This window comes from Cricetulus griseus, assembly GCF_003668045.3.
Source record: "Cricetulus griseus strain 17A/GY chromosome 1 unlocalized genomic scaffold, alternate assembly CriGri-PICRH-1.0 chr1_0, whole genome shotgun sequence".
Taxonomy (NCBI): domain Eukaryota; kingdom Metazoa; phylum Chordata; class Mammalia; order Rodentia; family Cricetidae; genus Cricetulus; species Cricetulus griseus.
Genome location: NW_023276806.1, coordinates 31,152,958 through 31,180,404, shown reverse-complemented (window position 1 = coordinate 31,180,404; position 27,447 = coordinate 31,152,958). Strand labels below are relative to the sequence as shown.

The following is a 27,447-nucleotide window of genomic DNA, read 5'->3' as shown; positions in this document are numbered from 1 at the left end:
CCCTTGCAGAGTCTCCCCAAAAGAAATTAGAAACACTGATTAAAAAACAAACAACAACAGAAACCCAACAACAACAAAGCACTCTTTCCCACCTCTCCACCACCTCTTAATTGTCTTACTGGCATTGGAAGCTGCAGTGTGTCATGCAGTACACCCTTTTGACCAAACAGTTTTATTTGCAAATGTTCATTGCAATGAATTGTTGGTCTGGCTCAAGGCCTCTGGCTTTTGCTACGCCATCAATACTGGACCCTCACTGGAACTCCTCTCGGATATCCCGCTTTTGCCCCAGTCATGGAGATCCTACAGCTATGGTTCCATTGGACGAGACACTTTACACGCAGGCCATAGATGCGGCAGGTGTGGAGGTGGACCAACTCAAAGCCCTGGATGTAGGCCTGGGTGGTAGCTGAGGGTTATTTTATGTTCAGAAGAGGTTTTGTTATAGTTTCAGAGGTTCGGTCCATTATCATCATGACGGGGAGCATGGCAGCGTGCAGGCAGACATGGTGCTGGCTACATCTTGACCAGAAGGCAGCAGGAAGTCAACTGACTCAAATGACACCTTTTAAAAACAGAAATTTGCTCTGACAGTGTGCGGTGGCTGGTGTGGAAAGCAGGGGGACTTCAGGTAGCTGAGAGTGATCCCTGGCTAACAAGAAGAAATGGAGACTTCCATTGTACAAGTGTAAGGGACGGAATTCTGCCAAGAACAGGAGTGGGTTTGGAAGCAGACTCCATGCTTGTGAGAGAATGGCCAACTGCATATAAATTTTAATCTTTTTAGATCGTGAACAGAGACCTCAATCACAATACCTGTCATTGCCCTTGTGTGTTGGGGGGAGGACTTCAGTCGGGTCCAGCCAGGTAGTCTGGTGCATACCTGAGGGGGGAGTGTGGATTGAGGGAAGGAATGGACAGGAGACGAGAGATAGTGTCAAGAGGGCATTCAGTGAATACTAAACTGCTCATGTTTATTGTGCATAGTCTTTTATACCCCATCAAAAGAGGGGGAGAAGGCAATCCTGGCTGCAAAGTTCCCAATAGCTGCATGATCTCATTTGCATTTTTACAGACACCTGCTTAGGTGGGGCCTGGAAGATTAGCATTTTCCTGAGGCTGTAGGTCTCATTAACTTCTCTCAAATCCCACAGCAATTTTCATTTTTCAGATTTTCTTTTTAACTATGAAAATAGGAGAATGTCTGCATCTGCTCCTCTGCTAAAGGTTTTTGAGCCATTCATCTAGGCTCCTTGGGCTCATGGGCCATGTTGCCTCTGGCCATTCCCTGTTGGCCAGCTCTGGGGGCTGCACCACCCGTGGGGGGTGCAGTTAAGACATTGTCTGACCTGGTACCCTTTCTGACTACATCCAAAGCAACTTCAAGGAGGCCCTGTGGCTCTCCTTGTCCCTGGGCCATGATTAGTTTGTTGGAATAAGACATCCTTGACTGAAATCCCCTGTAACAAAGCAGCTATAGCTAATCCTTGAGTGTATGAGGGTCTGATATCTGAACAAATTCAAATAAAATCAGAGATATCACCTTTCTTTCTATAAAGTCTTAAAGCAGTTTCTGCCAGGCTGCCTTAATTTTAATTAGCATTTTCCATACACTTGGCTGGGCTGGGAACAGCAAGCCCTGCATCTCTGGCTGTCCTGCTGGGATTGACAGTTGCAGTGGTGGTTCCAGAGGCCTCGGCAATTAGGCCTCTAGGCCTGGGCGGGCCTGTTGCAGGTCAGTGGTGCCTGTGCCTGCTTGCAAAGTCAACTGTAGCATGGGTGCATGTGCGGCCATTACTGGCTTTCACTATCCTGAGCCCAGAACAGACTCGAGGGACAGTAGCCGCACTTCCGTACCTTCACTCCCTGGCTTCTTTATCTCTCTTATTTCTTTTTCCCTTTGCAGTGACTTCTGCTGACCAAGAGCATGGGTGGGGCAGCACCTTTGCTTTCCCGGAGCCCTGGTACAGCTCTGAGGAGGCTATGGCAGTGTCTTTGGCACAGGGGAGGGATATTTACAAGATTTATAAATTCTAAAAATCTGTACTTGCTTCTGTTTTATCCTAGTTCTCCTGACTATTAAAATATGCAATGTACAATCACCTGGCTACTACTATTCTATCCCATATCTAAAATTATAATTTTTATTTATAATTTTTTTTACTCCCGAGATTAACTCCCCACATTTCACTTCACTTATATCTAAGCACTGTTTTTTTTTCTTCTTTTTTCATCTCTGGTGGCCATCACTTCTGTCCCACATGCTCAGGCTTCACACTGGGCACCATCTGTTGTTGCTCCATGGTGGGTGGGCACAAATCTGTAAGAACCTGTCTTTGGAGGCTTCAGTTGGATCCAGCCGACTTGCCAGGTCCATACCTAAGAGGGGGGGGGTGTATGGATTGAGAAATGGCAGGCAGAAAAATTAAAGATACTAAGGAAAAGACAGAGACACAGAATAGAGTCAGGAGTGCATTCCAGTGAATACTGAATGCCCTAAGTTTATTTTTCAAAATTCTTATATACCCCAACCAAAAAGGGGGAAAAGGCAAAAGACTTCTTTACCATGATACAAGGAACAAACAGACTTTCTTAATTCTCCAAACGTTTAGTAACTACACCTCAGACCAAATCTCTTGTTATCTAGGTAAGACATAAACACCTTAGACCAAACATCCTTCAGCAGCCATGCCTTAGACATCTAGGTCACATGACTTTAACCTTGAAAGAGTAAGGATAGTTTTGAACTCTCTGATCTTAAGTCAAGATGAAGCAAAGCTATTTCCATGGGCCCTGACAATTATCCCAATCAATGATCTATAGATCTGTGAAATCGTGAGCAGACACAGTGTTAATTTGATGTGCCTCGATAGATGGCCAGCACACGCTGATTCCAATCAAATAGATCTCTCTGACTCTATATGGTGCTTTGGCGCTGATGGCAAAAGACTTTGAGATCCTACAGTATCAGAACCAGATGCTTTTGGAAAACCATGTTTATAGAATCACGATGTTAAGTGGGTAGAGATGGGAAAATAGAAACCTGAAGGAAATGCCATGAAACAAAATGTGAATGAACAGCACTAACAACACAGAAAGAAGATGTTATTGGTAAACCAGAATGGAAACAACTCACATGCACAGAGAGAATATTAGTTCATCGGGAATGGACATTAGTGTGGGCTACTATGGTTCTGCTGGTTGAGGGATGAAAATATGAGGAACAAACAATAACAACAATGACCAAACCACCCCTAAGCCTGGAACATCCATTTGGGGCTAGACGGTATTCTAGCAACTTCTATGTGCTCTTTCTGATTCTTACAATTAATCTTCGTAGCCACTGGGCAATGGGCATGAAGAATAATCCCGAGTTAATGGGGAAAGAGAGGAAATAAGGACACCATTTAGGCATAGGAAACTTAAGCACCTCTTTTAACTTCATCATGGGTTCTCAGTCTTTTGATGTTCTGTATATTAAGTAGGAGACACATTTTTAAACTCATGAAATGTGAAGAAAGCTATGCTTAATGGTCACTAAATGTTTAAAAAACAATCCATGCTTGGACACTTGCTTTGCAAGTGTGTTGACCTGAGTTTCATCCGGAGCACTCACCTGAACAGGTTTGGTGGCCTCTCTGTAGTTCTAGAACTTAAAAGACAGAAACAACAGATATCCAGGGCAAGTTGGCTAGCTGGACTAGTTGAACCACTGAATTCTGGGACATCTAAGGTGAACATTGGTCTCCATATGCTCCTGAACACATGCGCATATGCACCCCCCCACATGGGTGTACTAAATGCCAACACACAGGCACATGTACCACACACATGCATGCTCCTGTGTTAAATACACGTACAGACATACATCTTGAATACACACACACATGCATGCCACAAGCACACACACACACACACACACACAGAATTAATAAAAAAACACTTGGTCATGATTAATCTCAGCACTCAGGAGGCAGAGGCAGGTGGATCTTTGTGAGTTCAAGATCAGCCTGGTGTACATAGGAAGTTCCAGTTCAGCCAGGGCTACACAACGAGACCCTGTCTGTTTCCCCTACCCTCAAATGTTTATCACTGGAAGCAAAGAACATAAGAATCCACAGAACATAGTTTAGCAGAATGTATGAATTGTCCTAGAAGATTGGGGTTCAGAGATAATGACATCACATCTCCAGAGTGGCAGAACAGATGGCCCTCAAGCCTCCCGGGTGTGAGGCTTGTAGATTCATAAACAATGACATAAACCTGCAGGGGCACAATGCGAGTATCATTACTTTTCCCAGTTTGGATCCATGTGCCACAGATGACTTAATTTTAACGAAATCAGCACTAGAAGCTCCCACAGACCAGAAGAGGGACAAAGGTTTGTCTGTAAGTGATGGTGCATGGGTTCAAGCATTTTTGCTTTTTTAAAAGCCCAGATGAAACCCAACAAACAAACAAAAAGCCCCCCTTCCCCATGTACGCAGGAGCCAATCCCTTTCCACAGTCATTCTCATTCAGATGAGTCTTCTTTTCTAAAACAAAGATGTGGGCTTGGACACAGCTTTTTCTAGGCTCCGAGAATGCCTTCCTTATTGGGATTTACAAATAAAGAGGGCCCTCTGGATCTAATTAAGAGATTTTTCACCTGCCATCATTTGTTCATTCAGTTCACAGACATTCATGAGGCACGTGCTGTGTTCAGGGCACAATGCTAAACACTGGTTACACTGAGAGTTGGCCCACAGTGGACCAATCATAAACTCATACTCTTAATTAATCTTGTGATTTTTAATGATTTAATTCTTTCATTCACTGAGGCCTTATTAACAAGGAAGTGCCAGGCTAGGCACAGGGGTTGCCAGAATGAACTCACGGCCTCTGGGTTCATGTGCTCATAATCTAATGGGGGGTTGTGCAGAGACAAATAACTAATTCTTGTACAATTTAAGTACCATCAGAAAGGTCGGCAGTGGCTTAAAGGAGGGAGGAAAGGAGAAAGGGGAAGAGAGAGAGAGAGAGGGAGAGGGAGAGAGAGAGAGAGAGAGATTTACTAGGAAAGATTGCTCCTAGTGGGGTCACAGAAGGTCTCCTGGAAGAGAGTCTTGAAGAACAAGACCGTTTTCCAGGCTAATGCAAGCACAGGGAGACAGTTCAGGGAGAGCAGGTCTGCTTGCCTGGTGGGATGGGATTCTACCTGGAGAAGATGTTGGAAGGAGAGAACCATGCTTGAGAACACTGAGGGAGAGTCAGGTACACTTGCTAACATTAGAATAGCATTTGAAACAATGTTCTTACTAATTCTGGGAGAATTTCATACAATGTATTTTAATCCTATTCACTCCCTTCTCCCAATTCTTCCTAGATGCTCCCCAACACTGGTGCTCCCCAAACTTTACATCCTATTCTCTTCACTGTCACCTTAAGAACAAAAACAAAACAAAACTAAAACAACAAACCCCACCCAATACAGCTTGTGTAGTCTGACTACTCTGGAACATGGGGCCTGATCTGGAGTGTAATTGGTGTCTACTAGGTGTAAGAGCATTAGAGAAAAATGACTTTCCTTCTCCCAGCAGCTATAAAATGCCAATGGCTCTGTAGCTAGGGTTGGAACTTCGTACCTACTTCTCTCTTCCATGCTGGGATTCTGCCTGGTTTGAGTTTGCATAGGTCTTGTTCATGGTATCACAATCTCTGTGAGTTAATATTAGCATTTCCCTGTTGTGTCTGGAAAATACCATTTCCTTGAAGTCATCTGCCATCTCTGACTCTTCTCATAGATCTCTGAGCCTTGAGGAGAGGGGTGTGATATCAACACGCCATTCAGAGCTGAGAATTTCTATGACTCTTGTTCTTTGCATGTTGTCCCGTTGTGGGCCTCCTTGTTAATTACCATCTACTGCTTGAGACAGCTTATCTGATGAGGGTTTGGAGATGCACATTCTATGGGTATAGTAATTAGTCATTAGGAGTCATTTAACAGAATAATATTAGTAGGCGTTCCCATAGGGCCCATGCCTATATAGCCTCAGGTTCTTGGCCTAATTGACAGTGTCAAGTTTCATCTCCTGGATGAGCCTTAAATCCAATAAAAAAAAAGTGATTGGTTACTCCCATAACATTTATGCCACTATTGCACAGCAGGCATATTTTTGCCAAGTAATTCTTAGGATTCATAGCTGGATGATATTAATGATTTTCCCTCTGGTAGCATGCTGATGGGGAATGTTCTTCTGTGTATATATTTGTCTTATCGGTTAATGAATAAAACACTGATTGGCCGGGCAGGATGATAGATAGGACTAGGAGACAAGGAGGATTCTGGGAAGTGTAGGCAGAGAGGAGTAATCATGTGATCCCAGGAAGTGCTGTAGCTGGGCAGAAACTGCCACTAGCTAACCACAGAGGTCTGGAGGTCTGTACAGACAGGCAGGAAGTGATGTAGCTGGGCAGAATCAGAATATAAGCAGGGGCAAATAGGAAATTGCTCTCTTCTGTTCTCTGAGGAGACACTGAGCAGTTGACATGTAGGACACCCGAGGAGTAACAGGTCCCTGGACTTTTCTCCTGTAAGAGAAGACCACGTAGGTATACTTAGATTAATAGAATTGGGTTAGTAATTAAGACAGAGGTAACCAATAAGAAACCCTAGTTACCGGCCAATAGTTTCATAGTGACTATGACGTCTGTGTGTTTCTTTGGGACAGAGAAGGGCAGCGGGACCAGTCTGGCCAAAAACTTCACGTTGCAGTATGCATTGCACCTTCTAGCATTGTGAACATTAGCTAGTGGGGTGACACTTCCAGGTAAGGCCCAGCTTGGTTTCTTTACATTCTATGACTCAAGTGTGTGGTTTGTTCAGCAATAAGGTCTTACTGTTAGGTTCTGAGGGGTAATCAAGAGCATTTTGGTAATGGGCTGCAATGCTTGTGGGTTTATGGGATCCTACTCACAAACAACTCAAAAAGAAGTAACCCATTCCTGTTACTGGGGTTTTTACTTAGTAGTGAATATATGACATCTAGTTGGAGTATTGCCCCCATTATAAGGTAACTCCACTTAAAGTTTTTTCTACATGTGTATATATCTATTTTAGGAATCTTCTACAGCAGTAGGTTTCCTTGTGGTTTTTCAAAAGCCCTTTGGTATTAGTTTTCCCATATTTCCTCCTCTACTTGTTCTTCCCACCCCCGTATAATTTAATTTTTCCCTTCTATTTTTAAATCTTTTATTATATTTCCCCTTCTTTGAAAGATTCCCTCATATCTTCTGGTCCTTTCTAGTTACCTAACTTCTTGGCTATTTCAGAGGAAATATACATAACTAAAGTTAAAAAAGCTAGCATATGAGAGAGAAATGTGATTTTTTTGGGGGGGATCTGGGTCACCTTACTCAGAATGATCGTTTCTAGTTTCATCAATTAGCTTGCAAATTTCATTTTTTCTTGACAACTGAATACTATTCCATTGTTTAAATGTGGCATTTTTCATCATCCATTCATCAGTTGATAGACATCTAGGCTGTTTCCATTCCTGGCTGTTGTGGATGGAACACCAGTGAACATGGATGAGAATTGCATCTCTGTAACAAGACAGAGTCCTTTGGGCATACAGCCCAGAGTGGTATAGCTGGATCTTGAAGATCTATTTTCCACTTTTGGAGGAACTTCCATATTGATTTCCACAGGGGCTGTACAAGTTTGCACTCCCACCAGCAGTGAATAAGTTTCCCCTCACCCAGTCATTGACAGCCTTGACTATCTTTTTGTTTTTTGTCTTGTTTTGATCTTGGCCATTCTGACTGGATAAGAAACCTCAAAGTATGGTCAGGAATGGCAGCACATGCCTTTGTTTTGAGTACTCAGGAGTCAGAGGCAGATGAATCTCTGTGTGTTTGAAGCCAGCCTGGTCTACACACTGAGTTCCAAGATAGACAAGGCTACACAGAGAAACCTTGTCTTGAAAACACAAAAAACAAACAAACAAAGAAGAAACAAACCTCAAAGTACTTTTAATTTGCATTTCCCCATGAATGAGGATGTTGAAAATTCTGTTTAGTCCCATGCCCTGTTTTTCAGAGGAGTATTTGGGTTTTGTTGTTGTTTTGATCTTTAGGCTTTTGACTTCTTTCTGTCAGATGTTTAGCTGATAAAGCTTTTCCCCCATTCCATGGGCTACTGCTTGCTACATTTGACTTATGGTGTTCTTTGTGGTAATAAAAATGTTTGGCTTCATTGTGGTCCCGTCTGTCAACTGTGGTCTTAATGTGTGTGCTACCAGGTCTTATTAATAAAAACCTTTCCTGTGTCAATGAGTTCAAGCTTATCCTCCAATTTCTCTTCTTTCAGATTCAGGGTATCAGGTGTTAGGCTGAGGTTCTTGATCCATTTGTAGTTGAGTTTTGTGCATGTGGGAGATAAGGATCTAGCTTCTTTCTTTTACATGTGGCTCTTTTTTTTTTCTAGAACAATATGGCTGTTAATTTTTGTACAATGCCAACTGAATGCGGTAATACTTTTTTCCAAAGTTGACAGCACAGCTAAAGTTTCCAAAAATTCAAATTATATATGTATATATATATGTATATATATTTATATAAAAGACCAATAATGGCAGTATGTTATGCATCAATAGCAGCAACAGCTTTTCCAGGTTCTGCAGTGATTTAAACAAAATTGTAGAGACATCTAGCACTCACATGTAGCTCTTTTATTAGTACCTTTTGCTGAAGAGGCTGTCTTTTCTCTAGTATGTAATTTTGGTCTCTTGGTCAAACATCAGGTATCTATAATAGACTTATGCCCTGGTCCTTAGTTCTGGTCCAATGATTACCATGTCTTATTTTTTAAATGCCTCTACTAAGCTAGTTTTATTATTATGGCTCTGTAGTGTAACCAAAACTCTGGAATGGTGATATGCTCACACATTCTTTCATTGTTCAGGATTGCTTTAGCTATCCTTCGTTTTTTGATCCTCAGTCCAGAGTGTCCGGGACTCCAGCTGTGCAGTACTGCACCTGAAGAGTTAAGTAATCTTGACAAGTGAATTTTAAAAAACTACGCTGGGCAAAGAGGTATGGTAATACTAACATTAAAATGCCATTCTTGGGGCTTAAGATGTAGGTCAGTGGAAGGTATTTTCTTGGTATACACTAAGTTCTAGGTTCATATCTGCATTTGCATCAAAACAAAAGAATGCCAACCAAAATGTCACACTGTGCAAAGTCCTTCACAGACATTGTTTGTAACTCCCCAAGGTGGATTTTTTTTTAACCTTCTTTATGTGGGGACATCAAGGCTCCAAGTGGTCAAGAGGACTTAACTGGGACCAATTTGTTTGTGAATGGCAGATTTAGATGCATTTCTATCCAATTTCCTAGACACTGCCCTCCATGGAGGCCCGAAAGTGTCTGTAAGCAGTGAGAATGGACTTGATCACCAACTGAAGTTTACCAGCCACTACCTAGAAGGGAAGGATATGTAACTCCAGGAACTTTTTCAGACAGCAAGTATTTGTTTATTAATTTCTTTTTATTTTTTAGTCTCAGGGAAGGAGAAAGAAGAAAATTTATAGAGCATGGGTGTGGGAACAGGCCAGGAAAAGTGGTGAAGGCAGGGTCCCATTCCACATCCCCCCATCCCATGCAGAGGAGCCAGCTAACTCTCTAGTTAAACCCTTTGTTTATTGAGTCAAGAACAAAATGCTGTGCTTAGTGATGTCTGTGCCAACTGGATTCAGATCAAGAGGGAAAGTTGTATCATCAGCTCTTCACCAATTCATTCTCTTAGAAAACATGCACAGCAAAGAAGATGTAGTCAAGAGAGTAAGTACTACATGAAAGTCTGAGACAAATCACTAGGGGAGTGTTCCTACATTTTCGTAGCTGACATCACTTTGCAGCAGTGGTGGGGTTGAGAGCCTGACTTCCCCCGTGGTTCCATCGCTAAGCTTGTAGAACATTAAAGCACCCAAGGAGATCAGTGCATCAGAAGCTCTGTTGTGAGCACGGCATCTCATCTCTTATCCTAGGGGGTCCATTCTAGAAACCATCTTTTGAGTATGTTTTCTCACTTGTTTCTTAAGTCCCACCTGCTAAGAGTGATGACAGGGTCACTCCTTTGAGTGAAGAAAATGCACTCAAAGAAACTTTGCCAGCTGAGAAACAGCCATTCCCAGTCAGCAGTTGAACACATATACCGCTTTTGCAGAGGACCTGAGTTTAAGTCTCAGCACCCACACTGGGCGGCTTACAGTCACCTGAAAATCCACTTCTCAAGAATCCCACATTCTCTCCTGGCCTCACAGGGCACTTGCATGCATGTGCCCATACCCACCTCCCAACATACACACAATAAAAAATGAATTAATACATGTTTAAAAAATCTTATCAGTTTGAATCTAGACTTGGGTTTCTCTGGCTTTATAGTCTTAGACTTTTGATAAGAAACAAGGTTTTGGTATGGTTGTGACCAAGGAAATGGCTGGAATAATTTTGCAGGGTCAAAAGGGAAATGCTTCAGCAAAATGGAGTATGTAAATCATCTTTCCAATAGAAGACACTGCAATAAATAAGCAACCCCTCACACAGCTCTCTTTCAGCAATTGTATGACAATATACCAAGCCAGAATACTGTTTACTGAAAACATAATTTTCTTGATAACTGAAATAGCAATTAAGATGAGTGGCTATAAAGACATTACCTTTCAATTTACATTTTTAATTTTGTCTGTTTTTTTATTTTAGAAACATTCTTATTTTGCATATAAATCCCAGTTCCATCTCCTTCCCATCCTCCCATGCCCCTCACCAACCCCCCCACCCCACCCCACCCACGCCCCAAGAATAGTGAAGCCTTCCATGGGGGAATCATCAAAGTCTGTCACATCATTTGGTGGAGGGCCTAGGCCTTCTTTGTGTATCTGGGCTTCAATAGTATCCCTCCATAGGGAATGGGCTCCCAAAGTCCATTTGCGCACTAGGGATAAACACTGGCTCCACTGTTAGAGGTCCCATAGACTTCCCAGGCCTCCTAGCTGGCACCCACATTCAGAGAGCTTGGTTCGGTCCAATGCCGGTTCCCCAGCTTTATGACTGGGGTCTCTGTGCCCTCACTATGTTAGGTCAACTGTTTCTGTGGGTTTCTCTAGCACAGTTTTAGCTCCTTTGCTCATCCCTCCTCCCTCTCTACAACTGGATTCCAGGAGTATGGCTCAGTATTTAGCTGTGGGTGCCTGCTTCTTCTTTGATCAGCTTCTGGATGACGGCTCTAGCATGGCAATCAAAGTAGTCATCAATCTCATTATAGGGAAAGGTCATCAAAGGCAGCCTTTCCACTACTGCATAGATTCTTAGTTGGGGTCATCCCTGTGGATCCCTGAACATTTCCCTAGTGACAGACCTCGCTCTGAACCTATACTGGGCTCCCTCTATCAAGGTATCTTCTTTCTTGCTCTCCTCTATCCCTCCCCTGTCTCAGTCTTCCTGATCCCTCTTGTTCTTCTCCTCCCCTCTTTTTCTCTTCTCTTTTTCCTACCTCCTTCCACCCCCACCCCATGCTCCCAATTTGCTCAGGGGTTCTTGTTCTTTTCCCCTTCTTGAGGGGGGGCATTTGCTTTTCTCTTGGGGTCTTCCTTGTTTCCTAGTTTCTCTGGTGGTATGGATTGTTGGCCAGTAGTCCTTTGCTCTAATATCCATATATGAGTGAGTGCATACCGTGCTTGTTTTTCTGTGATTGGGTTACCTCACTCAGGATGTAGGCAAGGGCCAGATGGTTTCAGTGCAGAATTCTACCAGAAATTCAAAGAAGAGCAAATACCAGTACTCCTCAAACTGTTCCACACAATAGAAGCAGAAGGGACATTGCCAAACTCTTTTTACAAGGCTACAATTATTCCAATACCCAAGCCGCACAAAGAGAACTACAGACCAATATCCCTCATGAAGATTGATGCAAAAATATTCAACAAAATACTGGCAAATTGAATCCAAGAACACGTCAGAAAAATCATCCACCATGATCAAGTAGGCTTTATCCCAGGGATGCAGGGATGGTTCAACATATGAAAATCCATCAATGTAATCAATGTAATCCACCATATAAACAAACTGAAAAAGAAAAACCACATGATCATCTCACTAGATTCTGAAATAGCCTTTGACAAAATCCAACACCCCTTCATGATAAAGGTCTTGGAGAGATTAGGAATAACAGGAACATGCCTAAACATAACAAAAGCAATATACAGCAAGTCAACAGGCAGCATCAAACTAAATGGAGAGAAACTCAATGGGATTCCTCTAAAATCAGGATCAAGACAAAACTGTCCACTCTCTCCATATCTCTTCAATATTGTACCCAAAGTTCTACCTAGAGCAATAAAACAACAATAGGAGATCAAGGAGTTACAAACTGGAAAGGAAGAAGTCAAACTTTCACTAGTTGCAGATGATATGATAGTTTACATAAGTGACCTGAAAAACTCTACCAGGGAACTCCTACAGCTGATAAACACCTTCAGCAAAGTGGCAGGATACAAGATTAACTCAAAAAAATCAGTAGCCCTACTATATATAGATGATAAATGGGCTGAGAAAGAAATCAGAGAAACATCTCCCTTTATAATAGCCACAAACAAAATCAAATATCGTGGGGTAACACTAATCAAAAAAGTGAAAGACCTGTATAGCAAGAACTTTGAATCTTTAAAGAAAGAAATTAAAGAAGATACCAGAAAATAGAAATATCTCCTATGCTCTTGGATAGGTAGTATCAACATAGTAAAAATGGCAATCTTGCCAAAAGCAATCTACAGATTCAATGCAATCCCCATCAAAATCTCAAAACAATTCTTCACAGACCTTGAAAGAACAATATTCAACTTTATATAGAAAAACAAAAAAAAAACCCAGGATACCCAAAACAACTGTTTACAATAAAGGAACTTTGTCTATTGCCATGGACAAAACTTAAGTCAATTTTGTCTTTTAAGCATTTGAGATGCATATTGGTTGGAAGATGTTTGTAATCGAACCCTTTTGGGCAAATCTTCAAAAAACGATCAGAGGTAAAGGTCAATGCATACCAAAGGACCAGTGTGCTCAGTTCATCCTGAGTTGCATTTAATCAAACTTTAAAGAAACATGAATGACAATCTTTTGAGATCTTGGGCAATTTAGAATTGTCTGTCCTCTAGTCATCAGCTGTGACTTAGCAACTAGACTTAAAAAAGGTGTTGAGTCAAATAGAGTGGATCTTAAATAACCATCTTTTTTGTCACCTGCATATCCCCTCTCCCAACTGGGTGCCGAGTGTTGAGGGCAGTGAAAGCTGATGTCCAGCAAGGGAGAACACTATAGACTGGAGTGTAATTCACCCTTGTACATCGTTACTTCTAAAGATGCTTAGGAAAACCTTTTTGTTGATTAATGGTATCCCAGCTTAATTCAGATAGAAAAGCAGGGGAACCGCGGAGCGGAGAGAAGATAGAAGGCAGGGGATGGGCTCAGGTCTCTCTCACAGCCGATGTCACACGTCAGCCGAGCTGTGGAGCTCTGACTAGCCAGCCCAGCTTCAGTTGTCCTCGTTGGTGCCTGTATGTAAGTCCTAAGCATTTGCAATTGCTTTTATCAGGACAATTTGCAATTTTGAGTCTTTGCACGTGTTACATTTCAAAAAGAACTTCGAGGCTTTACTGCTCTGAACATTTACGTTTCCCCATTGACAGATCTTGTTAACTTGTCTAGGATGGGGCTGAGGCTGGCACAGGATGCTTGTGTGTGGGCCCAGCCGGGCTCTCTGCATGAACTCGCCCTGAAGGCTGGGGAAGGATACAGCTGGCCAGAGGCTCCTGGCCCTGGTCTTCCATCCTCTCTGCTGCAGGTGGCTCAGTGACTCTGTCCAGCCCAAGGGAACACAGCCCACGATCCAGGTGCTGAGTCCAGAGAGAATGCTCCCTATTGAAATCATGTTGGGAACATGGCCCCTCGAAGCCAGTCGCTGTGTGTTCTTCTGTTTTGTGGACAAGACCATGGCAAATGTCTAACAAAGTGTTTAAACAGTTCTTTTCATTTTTGGTGATTTGTGTAGGGAAAGGAGTTTAAATATCATGACTGTCTTTAACAGAGAAAATACGTGAAGTTCAATACTGACTCATGATCATACTATATACTTAAACACACACATGTGTGCACTCAGAGTATGTTGTATGTGTGTATGCACAGTATATATTTAACAGAACAGAGATTAAAACAGGTGAAAATCATAAATTAGTATATTCGTTGACTTGAAATCTCTATGAATATAAAAACTGTACTTAAAAATACAATAAAGAAAATTTTAATAATGGTGTTGCCTGAAATGATGAAACCCATAAGAAAACACAGAATTCTTTTTTTTTCCACAGAATTCTTTTTAATCAGTGTTATTTATAACACAGAATTATTTTTAATCAGTGTTATTTATGGAAAGGTTTAAACGTAGGATGTAAACTTAACTTGAGAAATCTTTTTACTTAAAAATATTTCATTGGAAAAGAAATGGCCTTTTCTTGTGTTGTGTATTTTAACTGATACAATTGTTTCCCATGTTGTGAAACACTTTGATACTTATTTTTTCTTCTTGCTTTTGAAAATTTTTTCCTAAGAACAGGAGTGTCAGTTACATATTTGATTATGTAAAACTTTGTGTAATGCAATTGTTTGCCTTTGCCTTGTGAAATAAAGGTTGCAGCCTTGTCTTTCACTATCAGCTTATGGCTATAAGAGATTTATTGAAGATTTGATTAGTGTGTGGTTAGGACAATAGAATAGCAGCCTTGATAAGTGGACACTGTGGCTGACAGATCTGTAACTTCCTCAGATGAAGCCCACTGCCTGGGGGCCAACGGCTGCTCATTTATTTCACCAAATTTAAATCAACTGTGGAGGCAATCAGACAATAAATTGTGTGTCCATCTCTGGTAATCAAGTTGGCATCTTCAACAGCGAAGACTTGTACAAAGATTTCACAGCTCCCCTTTCAAGCTGGATTCCTCTTTGTACCAGCTCGTGCAGGGAATAAAAATGGCGCTTAGCTGTAAAATACCACGCTTTTCTCCGTTCTCTTAGTATACTCTCTGCCTTACCACCTAGTAGCTGAGACAAGGGGTTTCAGCTTCTGTGAAGCTGCCACTTAATTGCTTGAGGGGGAATTCTTTTGTCTGGGCTTTGGAACAAGATAACCGACTTAATCTTCCTAGAAACACGTGAGTTGCCATGTATCATTTTAATCTGTGAAACTCTGGGGCTGAGTAGTGTCACATGCTGATTTTACTTTTCTATGAGAAAGTGACTCCCTGGCTCAATGATGGATTGCTTGTTCCCTTTAAACAACAGTCAAGATGGTGAATGCCCTGGGGTGATAGACAAGAGTGTGCAGTGGGAACCGGGCAAAGCTGATGGCCCGGTTCAAGTTCACCTGACAAAGCCGGTGCAGTTTGCAAGCAGCATTCGGGAGAGGATTATTCACACTTGCATTCTATTTCTGAATGCATTTTCTCTCCCGCGCAGCTGCACAGCTCCGGCACACTGAAGGCTTATGCACCATAATAAAGAGATTTCTTTTCTCTCTCATTCTCTCGTGTTTTTACATATTACACCTAGTTTCTACGGAACTGTTCAGGCTGAGGACATCTGTATATCCAAACAATATGGGACAGTGTCTTCAGAACAATGGTGCCATTAAAGTCAGTAATGCCAGCCTGATATTTCTCATCTCCAAATGGGATAAAGACGAAATATTCTCAAGTTTTACTTAACTCCTGAAACTCAGCCTTTAAAACAAAATTCTACACACTCAGCAAGTGAGAGAGTAAGACCAAAATTCGTTCAAATTAGAAAAATGATAATGGAGTTTTCCGAGGACTTCCTTGAATTCTCAGTGTTCATCTAATAAAGAGCGAGATGCATTAAAGGATGGAGAAGGAAACTGACAGCTTTGAATACTCCATCGGAGTAGGTTTCTGTATAAATTAAGGGTTGCATTGAGGAGATTCTGAATTTGAATTTTGTTCCACCACCTGGCTGGAGAGTAATTTTCTGAAGTCCAATGGCTCAGACACTTTCCTATGGCTTCTTAGCTGTGCAGCGAGAAGGAGGGAGCAGTAAGCCATTACTGAGCATGAGAGTCACACACGCTCATCTCCAGTAGCTTCCTCCTTCCGTTAGTTTTTCATCCTCTTAGTTAAGCAAAAGTGATCGAGCGAAGCATTGGCCATTTAAAAAGACACTATAATAAAAATGTGCCAGGAAACGAAGAAGCTGCAGACCCAGTGTAGTCTGTTGAGACGTTTATCCATGTCCCTAAGGCCTTCAGTGAGCCCAACCTGCCCTCTTGCTGTTCTCCCACACTGTTCCAGGATGTGTCCTTATGGACAACACAATGTGAGTGATGGTGTAACTTCTTGGGTGAGGTGTTATAGGCACCATAGTTTCTGCCTGTCTGGCTGATGGATTTCTCACTCAAACAAGCTGTCAGGTGTTGCTGGAGTTTCTTTCTCTGGTCCCACAGCCGATTAGCCCCAAATAAACACAAAGAGACTTATAATGATTTATAAACTGTTGGCCCATGGCTAGAGCTTCTTACTGGCTAGCTCTGTCTTAATTATTAACCCATTTCTATTAATCTACATATTGCCACAAAGCTGTGGCTTACCCATAATCCAGCATGTTACTCCTTGGCAGCATGGTATCTCTAAGTGGCCCCTCTCTCCTTCCTCCCCCCAGAATTCTCATCTGGTAGCCCCACCTGTACTTCCTGCCTGGTTACTGGCTAATCAGTGTTTTATTCACCAACTAATAAGAGAAACATATATACAGAAGGGCATCCCCCATCAGTCAGGTCCTGTGGAGGAGGCAGAACGAAGGACTCTGACCCTCTGCCCACAAGGAAGAAGCCCACTACTTATGGCTCTGTGAGAGACAGATTGTCCAGGCCCAGTCAAGCACTGTGATGATCACTGACATCCTTACTGTCACCTAATAGACCCCTAATCAGAACTACCTTGCTAAGCCAACCCCAATTTCCTATCTGCAGAAACTGCAAGTTTTAAGCCCTTGTGATTAGGAAATATTATTTGCGTTAGCATCAGTAATAGGTAAATAATAAGAAAGACCTTTAGCATTCTGCTCCAGTATAGGTAATATGGTCCAATCTTAGATTATCATTGGTGCTTGCTGAACAATGAGAGCTATTCAGTTATTTTGGGAGCTTAAAGTAGGCTTCTCTATAGATTGTAATGGAGCCTGGGAGAATAAAGGCTCTTGGGGAAGATTTTCTTCACTAGAAGGTTGAAGAATTAAGTTTTGGCTAGCATACAAAGAAATGGACAAGATGGTGTTACCTTAGTCACTTCACTGTGACTTTCCTGGGGAGATGGAAACAACTGTCCATTCACCCTGGGACAACACCAATGACAAACCAAAACAATTATCCCACTCAAATCCAGCTTAGTGAATCACTGGGTTTATTGGGGTTACTTACAAGAGCACGGGTGACTCAAAGCTACTGTCACCGAAAAGTCCACCCTAGCATGGGTGATGATTCATGAAAGCCATGTTCTTAGCTAGTCCCCTGAAAGCTCATCTAGTTGGGTCAGAAGATATCCTTCCCAGAAATGTTAACTGCTTATGTAACACTGGGGAGGGCCTTGTGAGCTTTTAAGTTTAAAGCTTCCAAACATTTTAAGTTCGTTTACTTTCTGAGCCCTTCACATGGAGACAGCACACAGATTTGTCTGAGTCAAGCTTATTTTGCTTAACATTTTCCTGCAATGACACACCTTCATTGTTATGGTTGTATAATAGTTCATTTCGTATGGATAACACATTTTCTTTATTCATCATGAGCATCTGGGCTAGGATTTTCTGCCCTGGTGTGTGTGTGTGTGTGTGTGTGTGTGTGTGATCATGTGTTTGTGTTTATGTGGAGACCAGAGGTCTAATCACCTTTCTCTTTCATACCCCATCTTAACTGATACAGGGCTTACACTGAACCTGGAGCTAATCAATTTGGCTAAGTTCACTGGCCAATGAGTGACCCGAACCCACAGGAATAAAGAGTTTGAGAAAGACCAGGGATGACAAAATTAAAAAGACAGGAATCTGGAACTGGGAGATTTTGCATAAGCTGGTCCCTTATGTTAATCAAGTTTCTTAAGAAGTACAGCATCTTATTTTAAGTTTGGAGGTGGAAAATGGGATAGAGTCAGCAGGACGCTAATTAAGCAGTGTTGGAAAGGAGAACATAGGATACCTCAGATACAGCTGCCTTAAGATTGATGACAGCAAGCTAGGCGTTGGTGGCGCACACTTTTAATTGCAGCACTCGGGAGACAGAGGCAGGCAGATCTCTGTGAGTTCGAGACCAGACTGGTCTACAAGAACTAGTTCCAGGACCAAAAAAAAAAAAACAAAAACAAAAACTGATGACCGAAGGCCTTCAGTGGTGAGAGTTGGGTTCCAAAAAACCACAGCCTTGACTCCTTTAGGGTCCTGATCCCAGCCCTGACTGGCCTAGCCAAGTGTGCCCCTGGATAAGGACATAGAACTAGCATTCCATTTGTCCTTTCATCAGGGCCTCTGAGGAAATCTTGCATAGCTTCCAACCCTTCATGCCATTGTTTCATGTCTCAATTGTGCCAACTTAAAATAGCATGTGTTGATTGCCTCATGGCTCTTTAGGGTAGGAGACTGGATACAGAGTGGCTAGTCCTCTGTGTCCAGCTCAAGAGGTTTCAGCATTAAACAACTTTTATGGAGACTGCTCCTGTGATAGATTGTCAAAGATTCTGACTGTTTTCTGCCCCTTTCCTAAGAACTTGTCTGAGGCTAAATTAAAAACCAATGAACTAATTTCTTTGTTGGAGGCCATTTTAGGGCAGCATAACATTAAATCTGTGGTGTGGTTACTGCTATTATTATTTTAATTTAGTTAAATTGTGTCACATATATAAGTATTTTGTCTACATGCATGTTTGTATACCACATGCATACTTGGTTTTCTCAGAGGCCAGAAGAAGGAACTAGATCACTTGGGACTAGAGTTACAGATGGCTGTGAGCTGTCGTATGGGTTGTAGAAATTGAACCTGAGTTCTCTGGAAATGCAGCCAGTGTTTTTAACTGCTGAGCCATTTTTTTCCAGCCCCCAGCATAGTCATTACTGATGAACACTCTGCAGATCTACAATGGAAAAGAGCAAGTGAGGCAGAAATACAAAATGTGCAGTTTGAAGAGAAAAAGAACACCACTAAACTCAATGTTGCAGGGAAGCTTTGTGTTAAATGAGAGAAGGGGATTGGTGGCACTAAGGAGAGGCCTCCCGTGCTGCACTGGAGTAAAGAGAAGGGTGTCCTTTGGGCAGGACTCCACCCAGATAATCTTCCAACTTGTGAAAGGAAAAGGCTAAGGTGTGCTCTGCTCCTAGAAAGCAATTTCAAATGAAACTCAAGGGGCTGGGGCTCATTCCAAACTGGCAGCCAAACTTGGCAGTGTGGTCCATGTGGTGCTGGCTTTAGGACCATGTAGGATGAGTGACGGTGGTTTCAGAGAGCTGTTAACCCTCCCCAAATAGAGCCACCAACAGGGGACCAAATGTTCAAATGCCCAAGACCATGCGGGACAGTCCTCATTCAAACTATTAAAGGGCCACAATATATTGGAGATGCCAGAGCTGTGACATGTCTGCCAAGGAGGGCAGCTTACAGGAAGTTGAATCAGCATGACAGGGAAGAGGGAGAGGGAGAGGGAGAGGGAGAGGGAGAGGGAGAGGGAGAGGAGAGAGGGAGAGGGAGAGGGAGAGGGAGAGAGAGAGGGAGAGGGAGAGGGAGAGAGAGATGAGATGCTTGACATCAGCAAAGATGGAGGGCGGAACTACCTAATCCCTATGAAGTGAAAACCATAGACACAAGATCTGGAACTATTGGATTTGATATTTGCCCTGATTGTTTTCTATCTTGCTTTGGTCCTGTATTTCCCCATTATGTCCCAATTCCTCCCTTTGGGAATGGGAATACATATTCTATGCTGGAAGTATGTGATTTGCTTTTTTATTTTTACAGGGGTTAAAATGAAGGGTCTTGAGTCTTAGAAGCAACTTTGCACTTTGAAACAGTACAGAGACTGAAAAACGATTGGGGCTTTTGAAACTCAATGAAATGCATTTGTATTACATGACTAGGGGCCTAACAGGCAAGTGAGTAGAATGTAGTGACTTAAACAAGAATATCCCCAGAGTTTTGGGTATGTGAACATGTGGTTCCCAGGTGATAGTGCCCTGGTGCTGTTTGAGGAGATTAAGATAGTGCAACTGTATTGGAGGAAGTGTCTCACTGGAGATGGACTTTGGGATTAAAAGTCTCAGGTCATTTCCAGTACACATTACACATTCTTTGTTTCAATCTTTTTTTGTTTGTTTGTTTTTGTTTTTCAAGACAGGGTTTCTTTGTGGCTTTGGAGGCTGTCCTGGAACTAGCTCTTGTAGACCAGGCTGGTCTTGAACTCATAGAGATCTGCCTGTCTCTGCCTCCCAACTGCTGGGGCTAAACGCGTGCATCACCACCACCTGGCTCTTTGATTCAATCTTGAGGTTCAAAATGTGAGTGCTCAGTTTTCTTTTCTGCTTCTATTTTGCTTGTTTGTTTTCAAGACAGGTTTTCTCTGGATATCCCTTGCCGTCATAGAACACACTTTGTAGAGCAGGCTGGCCTTGAACTCAGATCTGTCTGCCTTTGCCTCCTGCTTGCTGGGATTAAAGGCATGCAACACCACTGTCTGGCGGCATCAAGTGTTTGGTATTCTGTTCCTGCCACTGTGGCTTTGCTCCACTATTAAGGACTCTTGTCCTTCTGCAGCCATAAGCCCAAATAAACTCTTCTATAAGCTACCTTGGTTGTGGTGTTTTAACACAGCAACAGGAAAGTAACAAGAACATTTGTTTTTCCTGATATGGTCTTAATAAACGTGTGTGCATATACAATAACAATTCACCCCAGTGAATTTATAGGTGGCACGCTGTCTACTCCAAGGAATACCACTTATTAGTCTTGTATTGTATGAATAAATGGTATTTACTTCTCCACTCAGGGACCTGGTTTTCCTCTACCTCGACCTGGAGTCAAAAGTTGTTTATAAGATAGAATCTCCCCATTGGAAGTCTGAAAAACCACTGTTCAAAAAAATAGGGAATAGTTAGCTTGATCTCAGCAAACATCCATGGTGAGCCCAGCAAAGAGGGGAATGAGAAGTAAAGCCACAGTGGATTGGGGGATAGGACTAGTCCAGATCAGCATGGCTCTGGCTCTGCAGCCTAAGCAGCGAATCCATATGCTTCCGTATAATGGGTCCTTGGGTTGGCGATTGAAGGATGTCTGGCTCCCATGGGCAGCTGATAGCTTTGATAGCTTGGAGGCTTTGGAGACCAGGGGAGAAAGTAGCACAGTTAATTCTAGAGGGAGCTGTTGGTGTGAAGGCTTTAACAGGGCTTGGATCCCACAGATGGGGCAATGCGGATTTCCTTGCCCTATACTTGTCCCTGGATTTAGGTGTTTGGAGGGTAGAGTTGAGTCCACTTGTGAATCAATCCTTTCCCATATCTTCAGAGAGATATTATATCGCACTGACAAAAGACCAATATTTTGGTCACAGTAGGCTTGACTCATGGTTGTGGACTCTAGTTTACAGACTTCTGTCATGACATCTAATGCCTCTCCGTCAGTTAACGGCTTTTTCCGCTGCCACATTCTATTTTTATTGCCCCCTCATCCTCAGTCTCTCACATCCAGTATGAATTCTATTTTTTTTTTCTGTAGGACTTTACACATTTTGTTACTTTTCCTTATATTTTTTCTTGATTGACTTAATAAAAATCTTGATCTTCCTCGTCTTTCTCTGTTTATTCCTCAGACTTTATTTGATGTCCCTTTCAAATATCTTACATTTAGGAACAAAGCATGGAGACTGGAAATCTGTGACATACACAGACTTGTGTACTGTATCCTTTGTGCCCTTCACCAGGGTCAGTGCAGTTGCAGGAGAGGGTTGATGCTTTGAACAGTTCCCCCACTTTTCTGCTCCCCTGTGCCATAGGTATTTCAAAAACATCACTCAGCAATTTCATCTAATGCCCAATCCATATTCAAAGGGTCTAATGCTCTCCAAATGTTATCTCATGCCTTACTTAAGGAATAAAGTCTTGAACTTTAACACAGTGGATGGGATTGGAGGATGCTCCTGGGCGGGGGCGGGGGCTGCGGAATTTAAGAGGCTGCTTAGAGCCCCCAGCATTGCTTTCCACACCCACCTAAGACTTTGCCACTGATGAAAAGTCCTGTCCAAGGGAACATACCCTTGTAGGCCCAGCGAGGAAGGAGGGGATAACAGTTTTATAAAAAGTCAAATATTAAAAGAAAAAACAAAAATTGGGAATCGTACCACTAGAGTCTGAGCTTTTTAACTGTCTGCAGAACTCTCAAGTTAATAGGAAAACAGCAACAGTGCCATTTACAATAGGTAATGAACAGAAACTTCCAAACAGACAAACAAAACAAAAACAAAAAACACAAAATCAAAACAAAACCCCCAAATCACAAATGCTTAAATGACAGAAGTTTATTTTCAGCTGAGTTTTGTATCCTTTATGTTGTCTTCACCATACAACTCAGGCCCTCCAATATCACATACAACTGTAAAACCTGGCACAGCCCCCTGACGTGTTCCTGTGTCAGGGGGAACAATGTCTGCAGGATCTTGTCCTGGCAAGCAAGTGTGGGCCTGGAATTGACACTTTTCAATTCCTTTTGTAAGTCAATGGCTGGAATCATCCAATGGCTGAAAGGATCAATACATGCCATGCTGTGAGCCCCAGAAGAGGCAGATGTGATGATAGGCTCCTGAAGGCCTGTCAAACTGCCAACCTACAGCCTACATATTACTTGGTTTCTCTAGGGAAGGTCTAGTCAGAGAAAGACGATGGCATATTTCATTACAGCTTGTGTGCTGGTTATTAAAGAAGTAAAATATTCCCCGCTTTCCAAAATTTGTAGTGACATCTTTCTGATCAACAGAGTGAATCTGAGGGTCTGTAAGATAGATGAGGCCTTTTCCGTTGCCAGTCACCCAACCTAAAAGAGAATGAATACATCTGAGCACCACATACCCTAGAAATGTCAACACACACACACACACACACACACACACACACACACTCACAGATGCACACATGCAAGTTTACATACATGTGTGCACACACACATGCATGCTTAAAGAGATACATTTAAAATGTGATCATCCTTTTGTTTATATTTTGTAAGTTTATGCCAAAGAATTTGAGATGTATACCTTAATTGAAGAGAACTGAACACTATATTGTTACATGTGTCAAGTATGGCAAAATCTCAACGTTGAGCATTTCCCTCTTGATTTAGAAACTTCTTTATGCCCTATTCACTAGGTCCTATATTTTCCTACTTACCCCACACTTATGTATCAAGCACAGATACTGCACAAAATAGTCTTAGATATTAAATACACAGAAGTGAACAAGATAAGCAAAAATGTTTGTACCAATTGAGCAAATATTCTCATGAAGGCAGACAGATAAGTAAACTATGAATATGTAAAACATACAGTGTGATGGGTATAAACACTATGAAAGAAGAACAGAGGATTAAAGGGCTCTTGGTAGAATATTCACTAACATGAATTATGGTGAGTACAGTAAGCAACAAACTGAAAAAATCATTAATATTAATGGGGATTTAAAGAAAAGTCAATTTTAAGTACATACAGCTTTCTGTTTCATAATAATCCCAATTATGAAACTCAATTATCAGCTTTCACTATGGATAAAGGGCTAGAGAAAAGAAAAGGTAGAGATGATTTTAAATTCAATTAATTGATTGATGATTATTAATTTGCCTGTGGTAGTATGGTGGTTTGAATGAAAATGACCCCTAGGAGGGCCTAGTCCCTGCTCCAAATGATCTGACAGACTTTGAAGATCCCCCATGGAAGGCCTCACCCTCCCCGGGGAGCAGAAAGGGGATGGGACGGGGGTCGGTGGGGGGCAGGGGAGGAGGGGAGGGAGAGGGAACAGTGATTGACATGTAAGACAAACTTGTTTCTAATTTAAATTAAAAAAATTAAAAACAAAATGACCCCTATATACCCATAGGGAATGGAACTATTAGGAAGTGTTGCCTTGTTGGAGTAGGTGTGGCCTTGGTGGAGGAAGTGTGTCACTGTGAGGTCTCATATATGCTTGAGCCACATCTAATGTGACAGTTCATTTCCTGTTTACTGTGGATCAAGATGTAGAACTCTCAGCTACATCTCCAGAACATCTGGCTGCATGCCCCCATGGAGATAAGGAACTACACCTCTGAAACTGTAAGCCACTCCATGGTCATGGTGTCTCTTCACAGTAATAAAAACCCTAACTAGGACAGGAGGCCAGAATGGGTTGTCAGATAATCTGGAACTAGACTCACAGACAGTTGTGAGCTGTCAGCCTTGTGGGTACTGGTACTGAACCCAGGCCCTCTATAAGAACAGCAAGAGCTCTTAACCACTGAGCCATTCTCCAGTCCCATGAAAAAAGTTGAGGGGATTTTGAAGTGGATTGTAGTCATAAGAAAGGTTTTGTTCACACCCACTCAAGTGAGTAGAAGCTTCTAGGGACCAGTCTACAAATGAGCCTAAGAGACCACAGTATGGGTATCGAGATGCTTAAGTCACTCAGAAATCATTTGCTACATGTAGTACAATCAATGAACTTAATTCCAAATAGTCCCCTGCACACAGAATGGTCTATGAGATATGATTAATGATTAGTGAAACAAGTTACAATATTCAGAATAAGAAGTAAACCCCTGCTTCACATACCTTGTAAATCGACCACAACATCTCTGTGCTTAGAAAACTCATAAGAAAAATGGCCATAAGCCAAGCCATATTCTGTAGCTTTGTACTCAGTTTTGACTACCTTTGTGTTATTTGATAACTTGACGAATTCTCCCAGTATGTAAGGTTCCACACTGATGCATCCCTTTATAGTGTTGTCTTCCAAAATCTGAAACATAAAGATGGGAGGTAGTGTGCACAGTGGTGAAGGACACAGTCTCTGCAGTGGGAAAGTTTGGACTGAGGTTTTGCCTTGTAGATTTGTTACTCTAGACTTTAATTTCCTCAGAGGTAAGTCTAAGAGTAGTAATAACTCTCTAGTTTGGTCAAAAGAACTAAATGATAAAACAAACACAAAGTCCCTAGCATCTGAAGCATAAAATAGAATCTAAAATGATTATTGTTCATAGATAAAATTTCTCACCTTAGGTTATAGGAACTGGACAGATGACTCAATGGTTAAGAGAAGAGGACTTGAGTTCAATTTCCAGCATCCATACATTGGCTCACTTCTATAAATCCAGTTCCTGGAGATCCAATGCCCTCTTTCAGCCTCCAGAGGCACAAAGCACACAGTGGTGCACAAACAATACAAAATATTCATACACGTAGATCAAATTAGGGCACAGTGACCTCACCTCAGGCTGGCTTGTCAGAGCATGTAAGTGGAGCATGCCTTGGGACTAGAGGCTATTATCTGATGCATTTCCCTATGATGAGTTTGACATACTGGTTAGTATCAATGCCTGCAAGACTCTTGAATACTTTCTGACATGAAGGTACAAATCAGATGATATCTATATCATAAACACTAAAAAGTGAGTCGAAGGGTTTCTGGCTAATGAAAAAAAATCATCACAAATATGAATACAGGAAGGATCCAATCTATCTGGAAAAACGGGGCATTCTTGATCCAAACAAAGAAAAAGGAGTAGGGAGATTGCCTTCATCTCTCTAAAGTGATGTTTAGTGAAGAGAGAATGGTTTCAATGTCCCTGAAGTCTAGGATAAAGGAAGACAGGTTGGGCCAAATGTAATAACTGCCTAACAACTAAATTACTAGAAAGTGAAGAACTTATGTTTTTTTCCTTGCTAAATGTGTTTAAGCTACATTGGTTGCAAGGACTTGGAGAAAGAAATAGAAAACAAGAGACTTATGTATCATGCTAACGGAATAATTTGCACAAAAACACAACCTTGAGAATCCCTTTGCAGAGAAACAACTCAAAAAGAAGTCAAGCGAGTATGCTAACTTAACCAGACGTTAGGGTCTACTGTTACTCGGAAGTCACTCACTGGACTGTCTAGTCCAAATGAATGTGTTGGAGGGGGGCAGAGGGTCATTTTTTCTCACATGTATTTTTGTAAGATTTATTTATTAATTATGTACATAGAATTCTGCATCTATGTATGCCTACACACCAGAAGAGGGCACCAGATCTCACTATAGATGGCTGTGAGCCACCATGTGGTTGCTGGGACTTGAACTCAGGACTTCTGGAAAAGCAGTCAATGCTCTTAACCTCTGAGCCAGCTCTCCAGCCCCTCACATATCTTTTTTAACAGGATGAAATTGTTGAAGCAGATGAAGGAGCCTAGGAACTGGATGTATAAGATCTTACCAGGTCCATGTTAGAAGCAGACCTGTAATACAAATATAACCTAATAACATATTTGTAGGCTTGTTTCATTAACCAAACTCATGCTTTCTAAGGCCTTACCAGCAATACTGTAGACGGGATATAGAAAATCTGTGTTGGAATCTTCTGTTCGTAGAGTCTTTTGTTAAATTCCGTCACATAGTGCTGCGCTGTCATCTGCCGCTCCACGTCAGTGAAGTGGTGCCGGAGTCCCTTCCACTCTTTGTATTCTTTCCCGACGTATCTACAGATGGACAGAACCCGCACAGCAACATGTGAAACCGACCATTACTATAGAGTAAATGAGAAGGGATGAGAGACATGAGGCTTAAAAGATATATTCTACTCCTTGTCTAGTCAATGTCAATTGTCTTAACTTCAGATTTAAATAATTTTGCAAGACCCACTTCTACAACAGAGCACAGCTCATGCTAACTGGCCTGAAATGATTTGGAATAGGGAGGGAAACAGTCTACTCATTGTAGCAGTTCTTCACATCTCTGTGTAAACCAGGGGTCAACATAGTATCCTCTAGAACCCAAAAAGCTGTCATCTGCAGTGTGGTCTTAAATGTATCAATACCCCTTCCTTATGTGATTTCAGCTGTTGCTACTGGCAAGTCAGCTGTCTATCTAATTGATGTTTCTTTGTACGTTAATAGTTTTGCATTGCTTTTTTTGTTTGTTTGTTTTTTGAGACAGAGTTTCTCTGTGTAGCTTTGGAGCCTATCCTGGCACTCGCTCTGTAGACCAGGATGGCCTCGAACTCACAGAGATCCGCCTGCCTCTGCCTCTGCCTCTGCCTCCTCAGTGCTGGGATTAAAGGCGTGCACCACCAACACCAGGCTTTGCATTGCTTTTTTTGGTTGA

At 42.0% G+C, this 27,447-nt stretch overlaps 1 protein-coding gene across 12 annotated transcripts in view; it reads right to left on the bottom strand.

Annotated features, from left to right (window-relative positions):
• The window catches only part of Ank2 (ankyrin 2), an 842,037-nt gene that overhangs the window by 693,487 nt on the left and 121,103 nt on the right, over positions 1 to 27,447 (bottom strand). The window contains exons 12-14 of one of the 12 annotated variants that reach the window (XM_035451894.1): positions 26,660 to 26,822; positions 24,921 to 25,107; positions 22,629 to 23,158 (exon numbers count right to left, since the gene is read on the bottom strand). The exons of the other annotated variants lie outside the window; for them this stretch is intronic. Coding sequence (XP_035307785.1) covers positions 22,959 to 23,158; positions 24,921 to 25,107; positions 26,660 to 26,822 — 550 coding nt within the window. The 3' untranslated portion in view covers positions 22,629 to 22,958. Of the gene's footprint in view, positions 1 to 22,628; positions 23,159 to 24,920; positions 25,108 to 26,659; positions 26,823 to 27,447 lie in introns of those variants that run through there. 12 annotated transcript variants of the gene reach the window in all.